This window comes from Sinocyclocheilus rhinocerous, unplaced genomic scaffold (genome assembly GCF_001515625.1).
Source record: "Sinocyclocheilus rhinocerous isolate Xijiao unplaced genomic scaffold, SAMN03320098_v1.1 scaffold1143, whole genome shotgun sequence".
NCBI classification, from domain to species: domain Eukaryota; kingdom Metazoa; phylum Chordata; class Actinopteri; order Cypriniformes; family Cyprinidae; genus Sinocyclocheilus; species Sinocyclocheilus rhinocerous.
The window spans coordinates 369,233-386,603 of NW_015638978.1; the positions used below are offsets into that span (position 1 = coordinate 369,233).

General features: G+C 39.1%; 1 protein-coding gene across 3 annotated transcripts in view; it reads right to left on the reverse strand.

The window, feature by feature from the left end:
• The window catches only part of LOC107750721 (furin-1-like), a 108,832-nt gene extending 92,175 nt beyond the window's left edge, over positions 1–16,657 (reverse strand). For all 3 annotated transcript variants that reach the window (XM_016566238.1, XM_016566237.1, XM_016566236.1), the window contains exons 1-2: positions 16,198–16,657; positions 12,105–12,377 (exon numbers count right to left, since the gene is read on the reverse strand). In XM_016566238.1, coding sequence (XP_016421724.1) covers positions 12,105–12,284 — 180 coding nt within the window. In that variant the 5' untranslated portion in view covers positions 12,285–12,377; positions 16,198–16,657. The remainder of the gene's footprint in view (positions 1–12,104; positions 12,378–16,197) is intronic.
• Positions 16,658–17,371: the final 714 nt, after the last annotated feature.

Below are 17,371 nucleotides of genomic sequence, written 5' to 3' on the forward strand. Positions count from 1 at the left end.
AACCTCCACAAATTCGCAACGTATTTTCTAAAAGTTTAAACCGTTTTAACTTTGCATGGCTTTCTATACATCTCTTGTGTGAGACCTGAGTGCAGCAGTCGTATTTGTTTGTCTAAAAAATGCGCTGAATATGCGTTCTGTGTGAATGGCTTGGTTTCGGTTTTAACCTAATCAAGATCTTCTCCGCATTGAGCTACTATATTTCTCTAATATTTTGAATGAATAACGCAGCAGCGGCGTGTCTCGTGGGCTAGACTAACAAAACATTAAAATGCAACAACAAGGTGTGAGGCACGGTTTATTATGGATGGATGCGCTTTATTGCACTTCTTTTGAACTGTTGAACAGAAACACCCACCCACTGCCATTATAAAGCTTGGAAGAGCCAGGACATTTTTTAATATTACTCTGATTATATTCGTCTGAAAGAAGAAAGTCATATACACCTAGGATGCCTTGAGAGTGAGAAAATCATGGGTTAATTTTCATTTTTGGTTGAACTAACCCTTCAAGATAAAATCATGTAAATGATGGGTGTGATCCATCACTCCATAATAAGGGAGATAATGCTCTAAATTCTAAGTGGTGGGTTATGCAGTACAAATGGCATTTTGGATTAAAAAAAAACAACAACAAAAAAAAGTTCTGTAAATTCACATCTATGATGTTAATAATTGAAAACAATGTACAAATAAAATAAAGTCGATGGAACGTGTGTGTAATATTCCAAGTCTTTTGAAGGCATGCAGTAATAGTTGACACAAATGATAATTTACACTTATGTTCTGTGATTTAAATCATGTATTCTGAAATGTCACTATCACACTACAAATCTCGTCATCTCTCTTTGGTGATCATAATTTAAAGCTTGATTACATTTCCTTGTGCTTGATGTATGTGCAGATCACTGTACACTCACTCTGGTCATCAATATGAATAAAGTTGCTTAAATTAAAAGAACATTTTTTAACATTTTTCTCAACAGCCCCTTGTCACTGCATGCTTTTAGAACATTTCCAGTATTGAAAGGAAGAAATTCATACCGTACCTATTTTTTCTTTCTCTACTTAGGATGTGGATGTAGCTGCAGACTTCAGTGAAGCAGTTGTAGGCCTGCTCACAGTTCTATCAGAAGACATGCCCTCATTGTGAACGCAATAAAGTCAATCATGTTGGAGGAAAGAATTGTCATAGATTGGTTTTAAAGGCCTTTATTTTATTTTTGCTGTTCTGTTTGCATACCATTCTGAAAATGCTCTACTTTTTAATGGTGTTCCAGTAGGTCCAGATAATATTATGACAGCAACAAGTGCTTTTTAGTCAAGAAGTCTGTAAAGAGTATTATAAGAACACAGATGTTTTAAAAGCTTAGTTTTTTTTATTTATTGTGATATTCTTTAAGTTTTTTAGCTGTTTTTTTACAAAAATAAATGGTTGAGAAATTCAAACTTGTGTTAAGTACATTTCATGCTGGTTGAACTACTAAAAATATGTTCACTTTACTTGAAGAAAATGTTTGCACGTAATGTTTTAAGTCCCCATAGCTTAAAATGGCAGATTAAATCCATGTTGAGAATAACAGCATTTAAGATGTTTGCAGAACACAAAATAACACTGTTAGTTAAATGGAATTAATAAAGTAATCTTACTATTACATCTTAAGTAAGATTAGTAAATATCCTGGAGTATGTTAACTAGAAATGACATTAAACTAACTTGATATTTATTACTTAATTTACTCAGGAAGAGTTTGCTTTCTTTACTTTAAACTGATTAAATTAACTTTAGTTTTACCTTTAAGTTTACTTTGCCAAAATAAGGCAATCGGTTTCCAAACTTTTTTAAGTAAACTGAACTAGTTAGGATTTACAGTGTACATCATCACCGCATCTCGCGCGCCACTGATGACGCTCCCTGATGCACACCTAGGGCTGGGTATCGTTCAAAAATATTCGATATCGATACCGATACCTTGACTTCGATACCGTGTGTGTGCTGTCTGCGTCACTCATAACACGTGCCTATATTGTGTGCCATATCGAACATTTTTTCTATCGTTATCAAAGAAGGTGTACCGTCGATAAATATCGATACTGTTTTATCGCCCTGGCCTAGATTTTAGTCATACATGAAATCCATCAAATACGTTATAGCTTGACTAGTTTAAAAACAACGCTGCAATTGTTATAATCAAGGAAATTAAACGTACCATCATGAAATGTGTCTACACATGCGATAATGCCAAAAAGAAAGAGAAACATTGGAAATAGGCATATTTTTTTCAAGACATTACTATATGACATCAACATGCATTTAACATTCTCACAATCACCGCCAGAATGTCCAACTTCACCATGATGAACTTACATTTGGGTTCTATTATTTTTCCTCAACAGTTCTCCTCACAAAACGAAATTCATTTCAAACACAAATTTTATAATAACAGAGTGGAAATTATTAGCAACACCAACATAACTGCAAAGCTAATGTTTTCTGTTAGTTTAAGCACAAACTAAGAAAAGTAAAACCAAACTTTAATGTGACAATAATTAAGTCCAAACTGAACCTGGTGTGTGTTTATGGTGCATGTCGGCAATGTTGTCTCAGCGGGGGCGGGGCATGGTGGAGGGGGGGCTTGGGTAGACGATATTATCATATATCGTGATTTTTTAAAGGCGATTATCGATAAGATATTTTTGACATATCGCCCAGCCCTAGTTTACACCACCTTCAGAATCCCAGAAACCAAAGACTTGCTTTGTGTACCCAATCCCAGGACCTGTCTCATTCAAATCAAACAGAAGACAACGATATCAAGGTACTGTGGCAAATGCAATCAGCCCACAATACACCAGCCACCATTTTCCCCACCAGCAGCTATGAGCGTAGAGAAGCCTTTGAGAGCTGTGCTCAGCGATGGGAGCAATCACGAGTGTTTTTGTGTGCAGACGCAGAGAGGTGGGGAAAGATGGGTGAAATGCGTCACTGAAGTGTGCTGATCAGCTGCCTGCTAAGCCGTTATTCACACACACACATTCACGACATAAACGAAGCACAACGCAAAAACAACACCAACTGCAGTCGGGACAAAGAAAGCTGTTCAAATCCCAAATTAAACCCTCACAAATGCTAGAATCCTCTTCCAAATGCAAATCCCAACCCTCCTCTTTTTCTCTGAAACAATGGCCTCGGCATTCAGCACCACAGTCTTTGGTTTAGCCCAATGAGCAAGTGGAATACTTTAAGGGTACTAGAAATATAATCAAATGCTTTTTGGAGACAAGAAGTGGAGTGGCAGATGTATAGCTTGCGGGTTTTCAAGAAGTAGATAATCAAAATGTAGTGGGTAAAAACCCTTCAAGGTGCAAATTTATATGTGCAGCAAGTCACTTCAGATAAAAGGGTCTGCTAAATGGCTACTGACCTTTAAGACAAAGAAGGTGTCTATGGTTTCTGAAGCTACAGCCACGTACAACACTAATGCAAAACTAGAGCATATGGTGTTACTCCACTACTAATTATTTCATCTCTTTTCCACTAAATGGGTTCAGCAGCTGTTCACAACTCTCAGGTTGAAGATTCATTTTCCTGAACTGCTCCCTAAACTCATTCCTTTTACTTGCAGTGATAAGAACCAGTTGTTCCTCGGTTTTTTCCTCATTCCCCATCTCAAAATCCATGTTCCTCAGGTATGCTCATTACAGTAGTGGTAGTGAAAAGCGGCAGGTGTGTGGACAGTGTGAGGCCCTTGAAATGTCTAGTAGTCAGGAAGTTGGGAAAGTCAAATTGACTTATAACAGCCTGTTCAGCTTGTGTTATACTATGAAATAGCATATCCGCACTAGTGATAGCTCTTAAATTGGTTGTGGAAATGACAGGGAACAGGTCAAGATTAGGCTTGCCGCGATAGACGGTGTTGGCGGTGATACCGGTGTTAAGCCGCAACACCGGTTACGTCACTTGCCCACCATGTCACCGACCCCCACCGTCGTTTTGATTTTTTATAGAAATAAAAATCATTTAGTTCAGTAAAAGAACAGACACTACAATTAAAAACTGAACGCGGCTGCTCAATGCAGCGTGCCAAACGACAGTCGTATCACAGATCAGATTTAATTTCTCCAGTAAGGAGAGTGAGTCCAGCTGACTGACAAGAAGAGTGAGGTGAGACAGACAAGACGATCGTGGATGATTTAAACAAGCTATTTAAAAGCGAAGGGAAAGAGGGAACGCCCCCGCCCCGCCCCCGCGGTGATACCGGTATTACCGGTGTTGTCACACGTCGATTAACCGGTGGGAAAATTTCCTCACCGTCACAACCCTAGTCAAGCTGTATTGGAGTGAACTGTACAATTACCTGCACAGTAGGAATTCGGCTTTAGTTATGGCCAAGGCTTGGTAAGGTGTTGAAAGCAGGCTTAAGAGTCATTGCATGCACACTCTTCACCTGTTCAGTGACATTCACAGCCTCCAGCGTGACAGCATGTGGAACTCAGTCTCACTCCCCCAGGTCCTCTCTAACTTCCTCCCACCTCCTCACAGGAATATACTATCGCTCTAAGGGATGACAGCTCTAGAAACGTGACATTTAAGCCCCACTCTCATTCTTTTATCTTCATCTATCCATCCGTTCTCACCTAAGTACAGGCCAAAGCCTTCCCTGCAGGATTCTGGCCAGGCAATCAAGTAATTATGGGCCTGGATAAATGTCTCATACGTCACATCGTTCCTCAACAGTTGAATAAGGTGTCTTCCGTCATTTTGGACGGGTCATTTGTTGACCTGATGTCACTTTTGTCAGTCTTAATCACTGTTTTGGGCTCACACTGAGCCTCAGGGATGACACTAAAAGACCAAAGACACTGTGGACTTACAGTGTACAAAAACAGTTATATTTTGTGTTACAATGTATCCTAACCTGCAGGGTTGTGACGGTGATGAAATTTTTCCCACCAGTTAACCCTCTAAGCGCCAAAGTCGCAAAATTGCGACAAGATGTCATACTTAATAAAATAGACCGTAGTTCCTAATATGGTGTAATATCTCATTTGTATTCCCTACCACTAGATGGCAGACATCGACGTGTGACAACACCGGTAATACCAGTATCACCGGGGGGTGGGGAGGGGTTTGTGTTTGTTGGAGTTTTCCCTCTTTTCCTTCACTTTTAAATAGCTTAAAAATGCCAGTGCACATCCTACTTTCACTTTCAATTTAGCAGCAATTCAGAGTCAACTGCATGAATGGACAAGAACAAAACAGTACAACGACAAACTCACTTATATTAAACATTTTTATTAACAAAACGAATAAAAATACACTAAATAAATAAGAAATATAGAACGTTTATTAGCAAAATGAATAAGAAAGTTGGTGGCACGGCATACACCTTGATGTAAAATAAAATAAATTACACAAAGTTTAAAAAAAGTAAAAATCAGCAAACACTGTGGAACCAAATAAATAAGAAACGAATATAAAAAAATAAAATCCAAAATCACTTTAGATAAATAAAAAAAGTCAAAAGGCTTTTCAAAATCCAAAATATCGCCAAATGCTTTTGCATTTAATTTCAAACTAAATCTTCTCACCTCACTCTTCTTGTCAGTCAGCTCAACTCACTCTCCTTCACGTGATAAATCTGACTCCAGCTGCTGATCTGTGATGCTTGCCGAACGACAGTCGCTACATTGAGCAGTCACGTAAATTTTTTAATTGTAGTGTCTGTCCTCTAACTGAACTAAATGTTTTTTTGGGGGGCGGTGGCACGGTGGGCAAGTGACGTAACCGGTGTTGCGGCTTAACCTTCTCCTCAGTAAAGATACATGAAACCCTGATTGGAATTTACAAAAATACACCTAAATAAAAGATTATCTGGTCTGCTGAACCTCAGTTCCTTGTTCATGTCTGAGGGAAACCAAGCACTGCTTATCACCTGCATAATACCATCCCAACGGTGAAGCATGGTAGCAGCAGCATCATGCAGTGGGGTGTTTTTCAGCGGCAGGGACTGGGGAAGTGATCAGAAAAGATGGAAAGCTGAATGCAGCTAAATACAGAGATATCCTTAATGAAAACCTGGTTCAGAGCGCTCAGAACCTCAGACTGGGCTGAAAGTTCAACTTCCAACATGACAAATACCCTACGCACACAGCCAAGACAATGCAGCAGTGGCTTAGGGACGACTCTATGAACGTCCTTGAGTGGCCTGGCCAGAGATGGGACTTGGAGCCAATCAGACATCTTTGGAGAAACCTATAAATGGCTGTCCACCGATGGTCCCCCAGCCAACCTGACAGAGCTTGAGATGATCTAAAGAGAAGAATGTCAAAAAACCCAAATGCAGATGTGCAAAGCTTGTTGCATCATACACAAAAAGACCTGAGGCTGTAATTGTTGACAAAGTGCTTCAACTAAGTTTTGAGTTAAGGGTATGAAGACTTGTGCAATGTCATTTTTTTTCCCAGTGTTTCCTTTTTAATAAATTTGCAAAGTTGTGCTAAATCTGGGTTTTGCTTTGTCATTATTGTGAGTGGGGTGTAGATTTATGTGGGGGGAAAAAAAGTAATTTAAAGCCGTTTAACAACGCAACATAAAATGTAAAAAAAATAAAAATAAAATGAATGGGTATGAAGACTTTCTATAGGCACTGTACATACAAAAAAAATAAAAATAAATAATTGTATTTTTTTTTACTATAGGGTCCTAGAAATGTGGTCCTGAAACTACAGCCTCCGGTATTGCAGGAATACCTTACTCACAACAACAGCTTTACTAAAAATGCACATTCATTCTCTGCCAGCAGGAGGCGCTTTCGGATCTGTTTCCCCGGCAACGGCAGAACACAAAGCAGCGCAGCACCGGACTTTGAAAGGTGCAGCGCTCATATTTATTTAGTAAAATCATAGCCTTTTGAATTTTAATCGTAACATTAAACTGTATCGCAATTCTGGTCTGTACCCAAATTTAAGACCTCTTGAAATCATAATTAAGACTTCCTTGTACAATTTATGACCTTAAATTTGATACAAGTAAATTTAAGACATTTTAAGACTTTTTAAGGACCCGCGGGAACCCTGATTAACATCAAAACGTAGCCTATTTTATAAGAAAGCCTACAGTACAACTTACTGAAATGTCTCATGTAAAAACTCAAACTGCGAAAAACGTGTAAAGCTTGAAAACATTGCAACTAGGGGTGCTCTGATCATGATTTTTGAGGCCGATCACCAATCGCCGATCACAGAAAGCAGTATCTGCCGATACCGATCTTTTTAAAGCCTTCTTTTTATAAGTTATAACTATTTATAGTGATACTTCAATCAGACAAAATGTCTGTAGAATAGACATATGGCAGAAAAAAATACAAAGGCCATAGAGCTCTTTGTGGCGTTGCCTCAGATGTTGAACTAGATTTGTTGCGCCAAGTTCACACGTACTCCGTCTGCAGTGCCTATACAGTATGTGTATGCGGTGCAGAAGCAGCAGACTCATTTTGCTTTCGCACAGGACGCGTTTGCAGTCCGCTCCTGATCCGCGGCTGTTTACCACAAACACAACATTTATCCATTATATTGATTTCAAATCCAAACGTTGTTTCTGAAAATGCTTTTTCAGCATTGTAATTCTCTTTTATCACAGTACAGTAATACAATCTTTCATAGACATAGTCACGTTTAAACTCAATAAATATAACTGTTTAACTACCACCACGAGTGCCAGTAGACTTTAATTATATGCATTTATGGTGTAATTACTAAATTTCCGTGTCAATCCATGTTAATTTTTACCGCGAATAATGCGCTGTCACTTTAATTCAGCGCGTGCAGCACAGCAGAAATAGACTTGCGCCTGTGTCGAGCTCGTCCGTCCGCACTCATCCGTGGTTGAGTATACTTTGAAAGCTGCGGACACGGCTGTGCGTGAGACAGAATGGAACGCGGAGAGTGAAGTATACCCGGGCCTATAGACTCCGTGCGGAAACGATCGCAGCATGACTGCTGCAGACCGCAATCGCGTGCAATGTGAAAGCTCTGATCCGTTCTGGTCCGTTAACATGGGCGCAGAAACATCTACAAGATCGATTAAAATGCTGATAATTTCAAGAAAAGATGAGACATAATCACATGAAAGTATGATTGAAATGTTATAAAATAATAATAAAATAAATAAAACGTTTATTCTGTGGCACCTAAAAAAATAATTTGGCGCCTAAAATATTTTCTTATAGGAGCCAATGGCTTCTTACTCGATTTTTTTTGTTTGGAGCCCTGATAAAGAGTGTTGAATTTGAACTTTTTGTTTTGCAGGCCACAATCTAATTGGCTGGAAATATCACACAGAATAGCTGTAAATTAAAAAATCAAATGTTCAAAAACATTCTACGATTCTGTCTCTTCTTGCAGTATTTTGGTCTACGTCTCACATCTTCATCTTCCTATCCTGCCCATTTTTAGCCAATCTATCCACCATCCGCTCCATTCATACATGTATTGCTCAACTTTCCTGTCATCTCAGAGTCTTACTGCTTAGCTCTCCCTGAATCAATTTCTCGCTTTCATCCATTCTTTTTTGCTACTATTTCTCGTCCTGTTTTCACAGTCTCGCTACTTTTCATCTCAGTCTCTCGCTTTCTGTTCCTCTCTCTATATAACGCATTTTTAAAGCGATATCATTTCAGAGGTGTAGGATTTCTGGTGGATCGCTGCAAGGAAGCTCCACACCAAAACAAGGCTGTGGCGGCAGCACTTTGGATTAGCGTGCCACGCCTCCTTACCCAGAGACCCGCATTGCAAAGCTCTCAGCTCAAGTCGTTTTCTGAGCAGAAAAAAATAACATCAAATGGAGAGAGAGAGGGAGACGAGAGAAAGCGCCATATGGCATCAAAAATTCAACTCAGAACACAGGGATCCTTCAAGGACTCTCACAATCTGTCTGAGAGTCTGAAATGAATAATGAAAAATCAATCTGCCGTGCTGGGTGTGAAAGTGTCCCGTGTTTGATTGACAGGTCAGTGTTAGGCATAAATCAATGGAGATGCAGGGAGAGCTTGTTCATTATGCCACACTAATGAACGCCAGGAATTCCATGCAAACACAAAATGTGCATGTACACACAGCACAGTCTATCACAACGCAAGATTTTTTTTAACAAGGATGGAGTGGAAAAGTTCTCAAGCTGTTTAAATCAAACTTCACGTGTTTGTGTGCAGCTTGCGCAGTTGTTGATGTGACATCTGACAGGTCTCTACACTCACATTTTTGTTTAAGAGCACTCGTATACCTACATTAAAATTTTAAGAAAAACAAAAATTTTGGTGTGCAGTAGGCTTGCCGCGATAGACGGTGCTGACGGTGATACCGGTGTTAAGCCGCAACACCGGTTATGTCACTTGCCCACCGCGGCACCGACACCCACAGTCGTTTAGATTTTTTATAGTAATAAAAATATTTTGGTTCAGTAAAGGAACAGACACTACAATTAAAAACTGAACACGGCTGCTCAATGCAGCGTGCCGAACGACAGTCGCATCACAGATCAGATTTCATTTATCCAGTGAGGAGAGTGAGTCGAGCTGACTGACAAGAAGAGTGAGGCGAGACAGACAAAACGATCGCGGATGATTTAGTTCTGAAACGAGAGATATATCGCATTACCGAATACCGGCACAAGTCTATTGTCAAACAACAGTGGAACATGGCTATAAATATGAACTATACATGTAGTTACTCTGCTAGGACACCTGTGTCCTTGACTTTCATAGATTGACTAAAAATCACCTCGGGAGCAAGATTGACCACAATTGAATGGAAAGATGCTTTTTAAAAAAAGTTTTAAACAATTTTTTAAAAAGAACCATTTTGCAAAACAAAACAAAACAAAACAAAAAAACATACAAACAAACAAAAACAGCACAATGGAATGGCCAAAGACATCCATGCATGTGTACAACAATTAAATAATAACCCGTTTTTACCGTGATGGAATTAATTTATGTACAAGTCCACACTTATTTGAAACGGAGTGCCTAAAAATTTGCCACATTTGCACACATTAATTTTCACTTGCCTGCTTGCACTGTAGGCCACATTTTCCCTCCTGTCACCCACACACACAATCATTAAATTAACTTCTGTAACATTCTTCCAATGGAAACTGTTACATATACTACTGGCTTCAGTTGGTGAGTACCCTTCCCACTGATCTGACACCAGTTATTTATGCTTTTCATGCAACATATGCCGTTTAAGAACAATATCATGACTTTGTATCAGAGGAATAATTGAAGTTCCACCAGAATAGTTATTTTAATGTGTTTGGTTGACTTCTGACACTGCATAAACAAAGGAATTAAAACTGAATTATCTAATACTGCTCCCCTCCAGCTTATTATCTCCTTAGTAATGGATGTCTGAGATGTGTGTACCAGAATCGCTGGTTTGTATCGGTCGAAAATGAGTGACTTAATTTGTTCAGCTCTGTCAGTTTACATTAGAAAGGAGACTCTTGACTAAGGATAGACAGGTAGACAGACAGACAGAAAGACAGATAGATTTTTTTATACAAGAGAAACATTTTACAAAATTTTAATTATGATTTCTAGCAAATAAAAAATGCATTGCTAAATATATATATATATTATTTTGTGGTGGGGCCAGCAGAAATGTTGGCAGGGCAAGTCAAATTAGAATTACTGGACCAACTAGGCCAAGAGAAAGTTAAGTTATGATCAGGATCTCAAGCAGGGTTAAAAGTGTTTAGTGTTTATGGTTTGATTTACAGTAGGGTAAATGTGAGAGGAGAGGAGAGGAGAGGAGTAGGGATGTAACGATTAACTCAACTCACGATTCGATCCACGATTTTTTTTTTTTAAGACAAATTATAAATAAATGTGTCCTTTTATTATTGCTTGGACAAAATGCTGCATGTTTCTTTGTGAAATTGAAATATAACTATAATAATATACTAATACAGCACTTGTATATTATTGCTCTTTTGTTGGTTTTGATTGCTTCTATTGTCCTCATTTGTAAGTCGCTTTGGATAAAAGCATCTGCTAAATAACAAAATTTAAATATAATGTAAATGTAAATAACAAAACTAAATTAACATTTTAAAACAAGCCCCAAATCAAATAAATAAGTAACACAAATAAAAGAAATATCTTCATATAAACAAAACAAGGCTTTGTCTGTGCTCTTTCCATTTAAAATGAGAGGCAATCATTTCCAAACAATGATATAATTATGTTTAATAATCATTAAACATAATAATAATCATTATCCAAACAAATATGCTGCATACATGCAACATGAGGATTTTTTAAAATCTAAATTACATTGAATAATTTCTAAATTTGAAGCAAAAACAGAATGGTTTGACTTCAGTTTTGTGGAACTATACATAAAAATATCTGCATGAAACACACATCACACGAGCTGAATGAGACGCAGATTCACTATCTGCCAGCAGGTGGCGCTTAAAGCATTTCCTTGGTTTCCGCTGTAATCCCTAGAGAGGAGAGGAGAGGAGAGGAGGAGTAGAAGGGAGAAGAGAGGAGAGCTTCATTTTGGCATCTCTTTCCACTCCTGTCCTCCCACACACGTGCTATTCACAGACTCCTCACAGCGAGCTCAGAGGGCATTGCACTCGCAGGGATTAATTCACATACAATGTTTCAGCTGTCAGATACATTCCTGCTTTTCGTCTTCCAGCTAAGCGTTTAATGCCATAACAACAGAAGAGGGAACATCTGGCAAGACAAACGAGACAATGCGGGCTGCAAGGAAAAAGAATACAACATAAGCCGAAATTAATTTCCCCAATCACAGCTGACGCATCTCCATCTTAATGAATTGAACAGTGACAGACGGAGGGGAAAGGTGACTCAACAAGCATCTACAAGGACTTCTCGAAGGGGCCTTCGCAATTGTGCGAGTATATATGTGAGTGTGTGTAAATCTGTCTTCCTCTTGTGTAAAGCAACAGAGCTTGACAGCAAGAAGGTGAAAGATATACTAGAACATCACTACAAGCCTCATGCAGCCTTATGTCCACATACACAAATGTAGCAACTCTCACAAGATACAAGAGATAGCACTCACCTGCCCGTGACTGATGAAACCATGTTTGTGTGCAATCTTCTCAGCCTCCTCGGCTCCCCCTTCAATGTGGACAGCCCACGTGTTGGTGTAGATGCCTTGGCCTGTAATCAAGCGTGTCTCAGCAGCCAGGAGGACCAGGTACGCCCCCAGAAACAGCAGCAGGGTCCAGCGGCCCTCCATGAACAGGAGTGCTTTGTCTCCAAGCCTTCTGGTGATGAAGTTTGTTTTCTAATGCATCTGTGGGCTGCACTGTGAATTCAGCACTTTAATGACCTGGAGAAGATAAGACAGGGTGTCAGGAAATAAATACTAGTGCACCAAGTGGTTCATCATTTTCTATAAAGCTCAGGTTATCTAAACATAACTGTTCTGTCAAAAAAACATTCTCAGAGGGACCGTGGCGAGTCATACATTTTCATAAAGGTGTCTTGAGTGCTATTGATAGCGTTACACCAAGGGAAACTGGGATACAAACAACATTTTGTAGGACAAGGAGAAAGCTGTGTGTTTCACTTGTACCCACTTGCTACATGCTTGTATCTAGAGCAAGTTCACAAAAAAGGACATAAAATCTCCCACTGATGTTGCTTGTCTTAAAGGAACACTCCACTATTTTTGAAAATAGGCTAATTTTCCAACTCCCCTAGAGTTAGGATTACTTTTATAATGCGCTTGAATCCTGTTTCTTCCAGAAGATCATTTTGGGAACAGCAGTCATGGTCAGGGGAAGACAGAAGGTGTTTTACACAAGGTTTGACACCATATACATTGGGATGATGACCATGTGGCTTCAGCATTGCACCATCCATCAGAGAAGCTCTCTGCCACGGCAAGAGGGAGTCCCATGAGAGTTAGGCTGCTCCTTAGAGACAGCTCAGTTCTTGCTGACTGTATAAGTAAGCTCAAAGCTTGGCTCAGGGCTTAGTATATAACCCCCGACGCCCTCTACAACAAAACAGAGCATGAACAATAAAGCCTGGCATGTGCTTTCGAAGACAGCAAGCATGCAAATTCATAGTATTTCCTTCTAAAGCGAAGGCGTGATGCCAGGGTCTAGGAAGTGTTAAAATTATAGCACAAACCTGCACAATGTCTGTTAAAACAAGAAAACAACAAGAACTATTCCACAGAGTATGATGGCTACAAGGCAGAGTTTAGCATTTAAATAGCAGCTCCTGGTAGGAAGAAGTGAGTATCTTGATAAAAGGCCTGCTGAAGAAACAAACAAATCGTCACGTCTAAAATCTGCATTACAGAGCTCATTAAGGGCTGGCACAGTGCAGTGAGCTGGAGAGGAAAGAGGAGAAAACCATGTGTGTCTTACTGATGGAACCTGCGAATGTCACCCCTCCGCAAGCACAGAAAATGAGAGAGAGACAGTGAGGAAGAGCGAAAGAGAGATACTGTACCCATACGTTTCACTGTAACTGCAAAAGCAACGCATGTCGTATCTAAACCTAATCGATAGTTTAAAGCAAATAATAGATTTCATTAACCTCCTTTTAAAGGGGTCATATGATGCTTTTTTAAAGATCATTATTTTGTGTATTTGGTGTAACAGGATATGTTGACATGCTTTAATGTTCAAAAAACACATTATTTTTCAAATACTGTACATTATTGTAGGTCCTCTATGCCCCGCCTCTCTCAAACGCTTCGTTTTCTACAAAGCCCCCTCCTTTGCATTGCTGTTCTGTTGTAAGTAATCTTAAAGATTCCTAAATGCATCTACTTCTGGTAGGCCAAATAAAGTGCTTTTGCTTTCGTCTAGAAACACACAGCGTCTCCCTGACATGGCTGCTTCAACACTAACTGCGGTTACTGAAACCATGCCTTCTTTCTTTGCGTGCACATTTGGGTGCATTATGCAAATATTTCCACATAGTGACATAGATATGTGGGGGTGTGTTAGAACGAGCCGTTTTAGGGGGGCGTGGCAGAGTCTTAACTTTGATAAAGAATATCTCTTTGGTTTTGAGACTTTAGTCTTTGCAACTTCAGGGATCTTATCTATGCACAATCAGCTTGTAACACTCCAAAGAGAAAGGAAAACTTGAAATCGCATCATATGACCCCTTTAAGAAGATTCAGTCAATTAACAGCTAAGACAAGTTTACAAGACAAGTAATGGAAAAGAGGTCAGCTCTCAGAAAATTATTTGCCGCCTCTTAGCCATTTTCAGCATTGTTAAATAACTGCCATCCAGGTTAACCGTCCGCTGTATTCAATCTTTGCTTGTCTCGACAAGACTAATTTAATAATGCAGCCACTTGTGAAAGGTTATTCTAATGGATAAATGTAGGAGGTAATGAAAGATCCACCTTTAGAGCACAACACATGTAAGATGTGACAGAAAGGCTGTTGATTTCAAGTCAACTACTGTTCTGAGATAGAAACAGGGCTTGTGGCTTGTCTTTTCTCATCTTTATTAGGTCTGACAAGGTCTTTGTGCTGCTTTGTGTATTGGAAACAAGTAGACCACTATTTTTTTCAGCTTACAAGCAGAACGTGGAACCAGGCCAAAGGGAATTCTGGTAATTGTGTTGCAACCGCAACATTGACCAGAAATGATCAAAATAATTGCTTATCAACAGCTTTCCTAGAACCGAAAAATTACAGAGCACATATCTAGTAAATCACAATTCCCAATGGTTCAGGAACAGGTCACGAAGCCAAAATGACATTCAAATTAATGTGAAGTCAATCACATAGAACTTCAGGATCTATTTGGAGGTTGGCCATTAATCTTCATTCAACACTTCAAATGACTTATTTTTCATATTTAATGACTCTGAGCACCCGTTAAGGCCTGAATCAAATGGAAAGAAAGATTATCTATCTGTCTCCGAGGATCTGACAGATTGCATGCTTGCGAGAGGCGATGTCCCGGGCGATGCTACTGTATGCTGGTGGGCCAAATTTTTATAGTGTGTTCTCTAGGGAAGAAAGAACAGTAATTACTATGCCTTAATAACTCCTCATCAAACACAACTACAACTACTAAAGCTTTAATGATCCATGATGGCTCTGTAAGGGCAGTAACCGAAGTGCTTAGTCACTCATTAGACAGGGAGAGACAGCACACATATACACTGTTTATCTCTACCTCTTTTTTCCTCTCTCTCTCTCTTGTCAGGATCAGAACAGAAGATGACCACACTGCCTGTTCTTAAAAAAAAAAAAAAAAAACCTTTGGGTAAGCCAGATTTCATAAGCAAAACCTGCCAAAAGAACGAATGTTTCAAGACAAGTCAAAGGACACTTATAATGATATGATATAAATACAATGATTGATATTCTCTAAGGACCATCACACAGTCATCATATGAACTACGTGAGACAAAGAGTATCACAACAGTGTCTTTATGCTCGCTTTGCATTCATTTAACGTTCCTGCACTGAACACTAAGAATTTTTATTTGGTTCACAAGAAAACTCGCATGCACCGTAAATCAGTCAGAGCATCGGAAATCATTCAATTACACTGAAAACACTGGGCGTGCAATACGATAATAAATCTTTCGGAGGATTTGGAGTCAGTTTAGAAAATTTTAAATATGTGTTTTTTTCTTTCGTGGAAAACAAAAGGAGGCGTGCGGCGGAATAACAGCCTTAACGTTACTGTTAATTTATTTGTATGGAAAACAGGTGCAATGAAAGTGAACGGTGACCGAGACATTTCTATTTAGGTTTGGAACAACATTAGATTATTTTTGAGTTAAGTATCTCTTTTGGTCACCTTTTTGATATTACAAAATAATAATAACAATAATAATAATAATTATAAGAAGGCTTCTTCAAACCAATGTGCGTAAAAGAAAATAAACGAAACAGTCACTTTTTGTCATCCATAAAAATGAACGAAAACAAAAATATAACGTTAACGTTACTGTCCAAATAAAAAAAAATAACGTCAAAAACAAATTCTTCACAGCAAATTGTATGAAACTGCTCTCAGAAGTTGGACTAAAGCGTAAAAGCTTAATATGACATGAATAAATTTAGTAAATAAAAACGTTATTTTCTTTAACTTCACCTCAGTTTTCCGTTCTAATTAAATTAAACAACGACAAACACACGAACTGTCATTTACCTCAGATATGAGACCGTTGACCCCTCCTCAAGCACGAACCGAGCTGTCATTTCGCTTTCCACAGCCTCGGAATCCGGTAACGGGCTTACATTTCAGACTAACTACAGCTCCGAAATGAACTCCGTTCACGATGGAAATTTAAAGCACATCCGCCGAGGAACCGTTACGGAGTATTCCCGCCGTTCCGCCAGACCCCAGTGAACTCAACTCGGCGTCACGCGACGAGAGCGCGCAGATCGATGAAACTTTCAACAGCGCGCGCGTCTTCCTGTAGTCCTTTATTTTAATTATTTATTAATCTTGCGTCTGCCAGTCTACATGGTATACTTAAAATCTAACTGTTTGTAAATTAAATTAAAACCTCTGTGGTGTCACGTGCCATCGGTAGCGTCTTCTTTATTGTTCTATAGACATAACGGGCTCCGTAATACATCCGTACACAAATCCCCGATAATCACAAATGGCCTACAATTCCCAGGAAGTACGTCATGGCATGAGCCTATTTGTGGTCTGTGATTCGCGGGCTCCATCTGCAGGATTCAGACCAGACACACTGTTCATAATTAAAATTTTACCTAATCACAGACCTCTTTTAAATACAGTACCAGTAGTAAATGCATATCTTGCAATCTTAAAGAAACAGTTTACCCAGAAATGGATATTCTGACTAATGTTGCAGGACTGTTAACGTTAGGAGCTGTTCATTTTCATCACATATGCACACAATGAAAGTGAATGGTGAATGATGACAGAATTTTCATTGCTGTGAATGAATCAGATTACAGTTGGATAGTTGTCAGTGTGGAGAGCCAAATGTAATCAGCATAATGTTTGCTTTGAAAGTCATATATTAGATTTACAGTTTTGTCAATGTTTTTACCCGTTCCGCCAGACCCCAGTGAACTCAACTCGGCGTCACGCGACGAGAGCGCGCAGATCGATGAAACTTTCAACAGCGCGCGCGTCTTCCTGTAGTCCTTTATTTTAATTATTTATTAATCTTGCGTCTGCCAGTCTACATGGTATACTTAAAATCTAACTGTTTGTAAATTAAATTAAAACCTCTGTGGTGTCACGTGCCATCGGTAGCGTCTTCTTTATTGTTCTATAGACATAACGGGCTCCGTAATACATCCGTACACAAATCCCCGATAATCACAAATGGCCTACAATT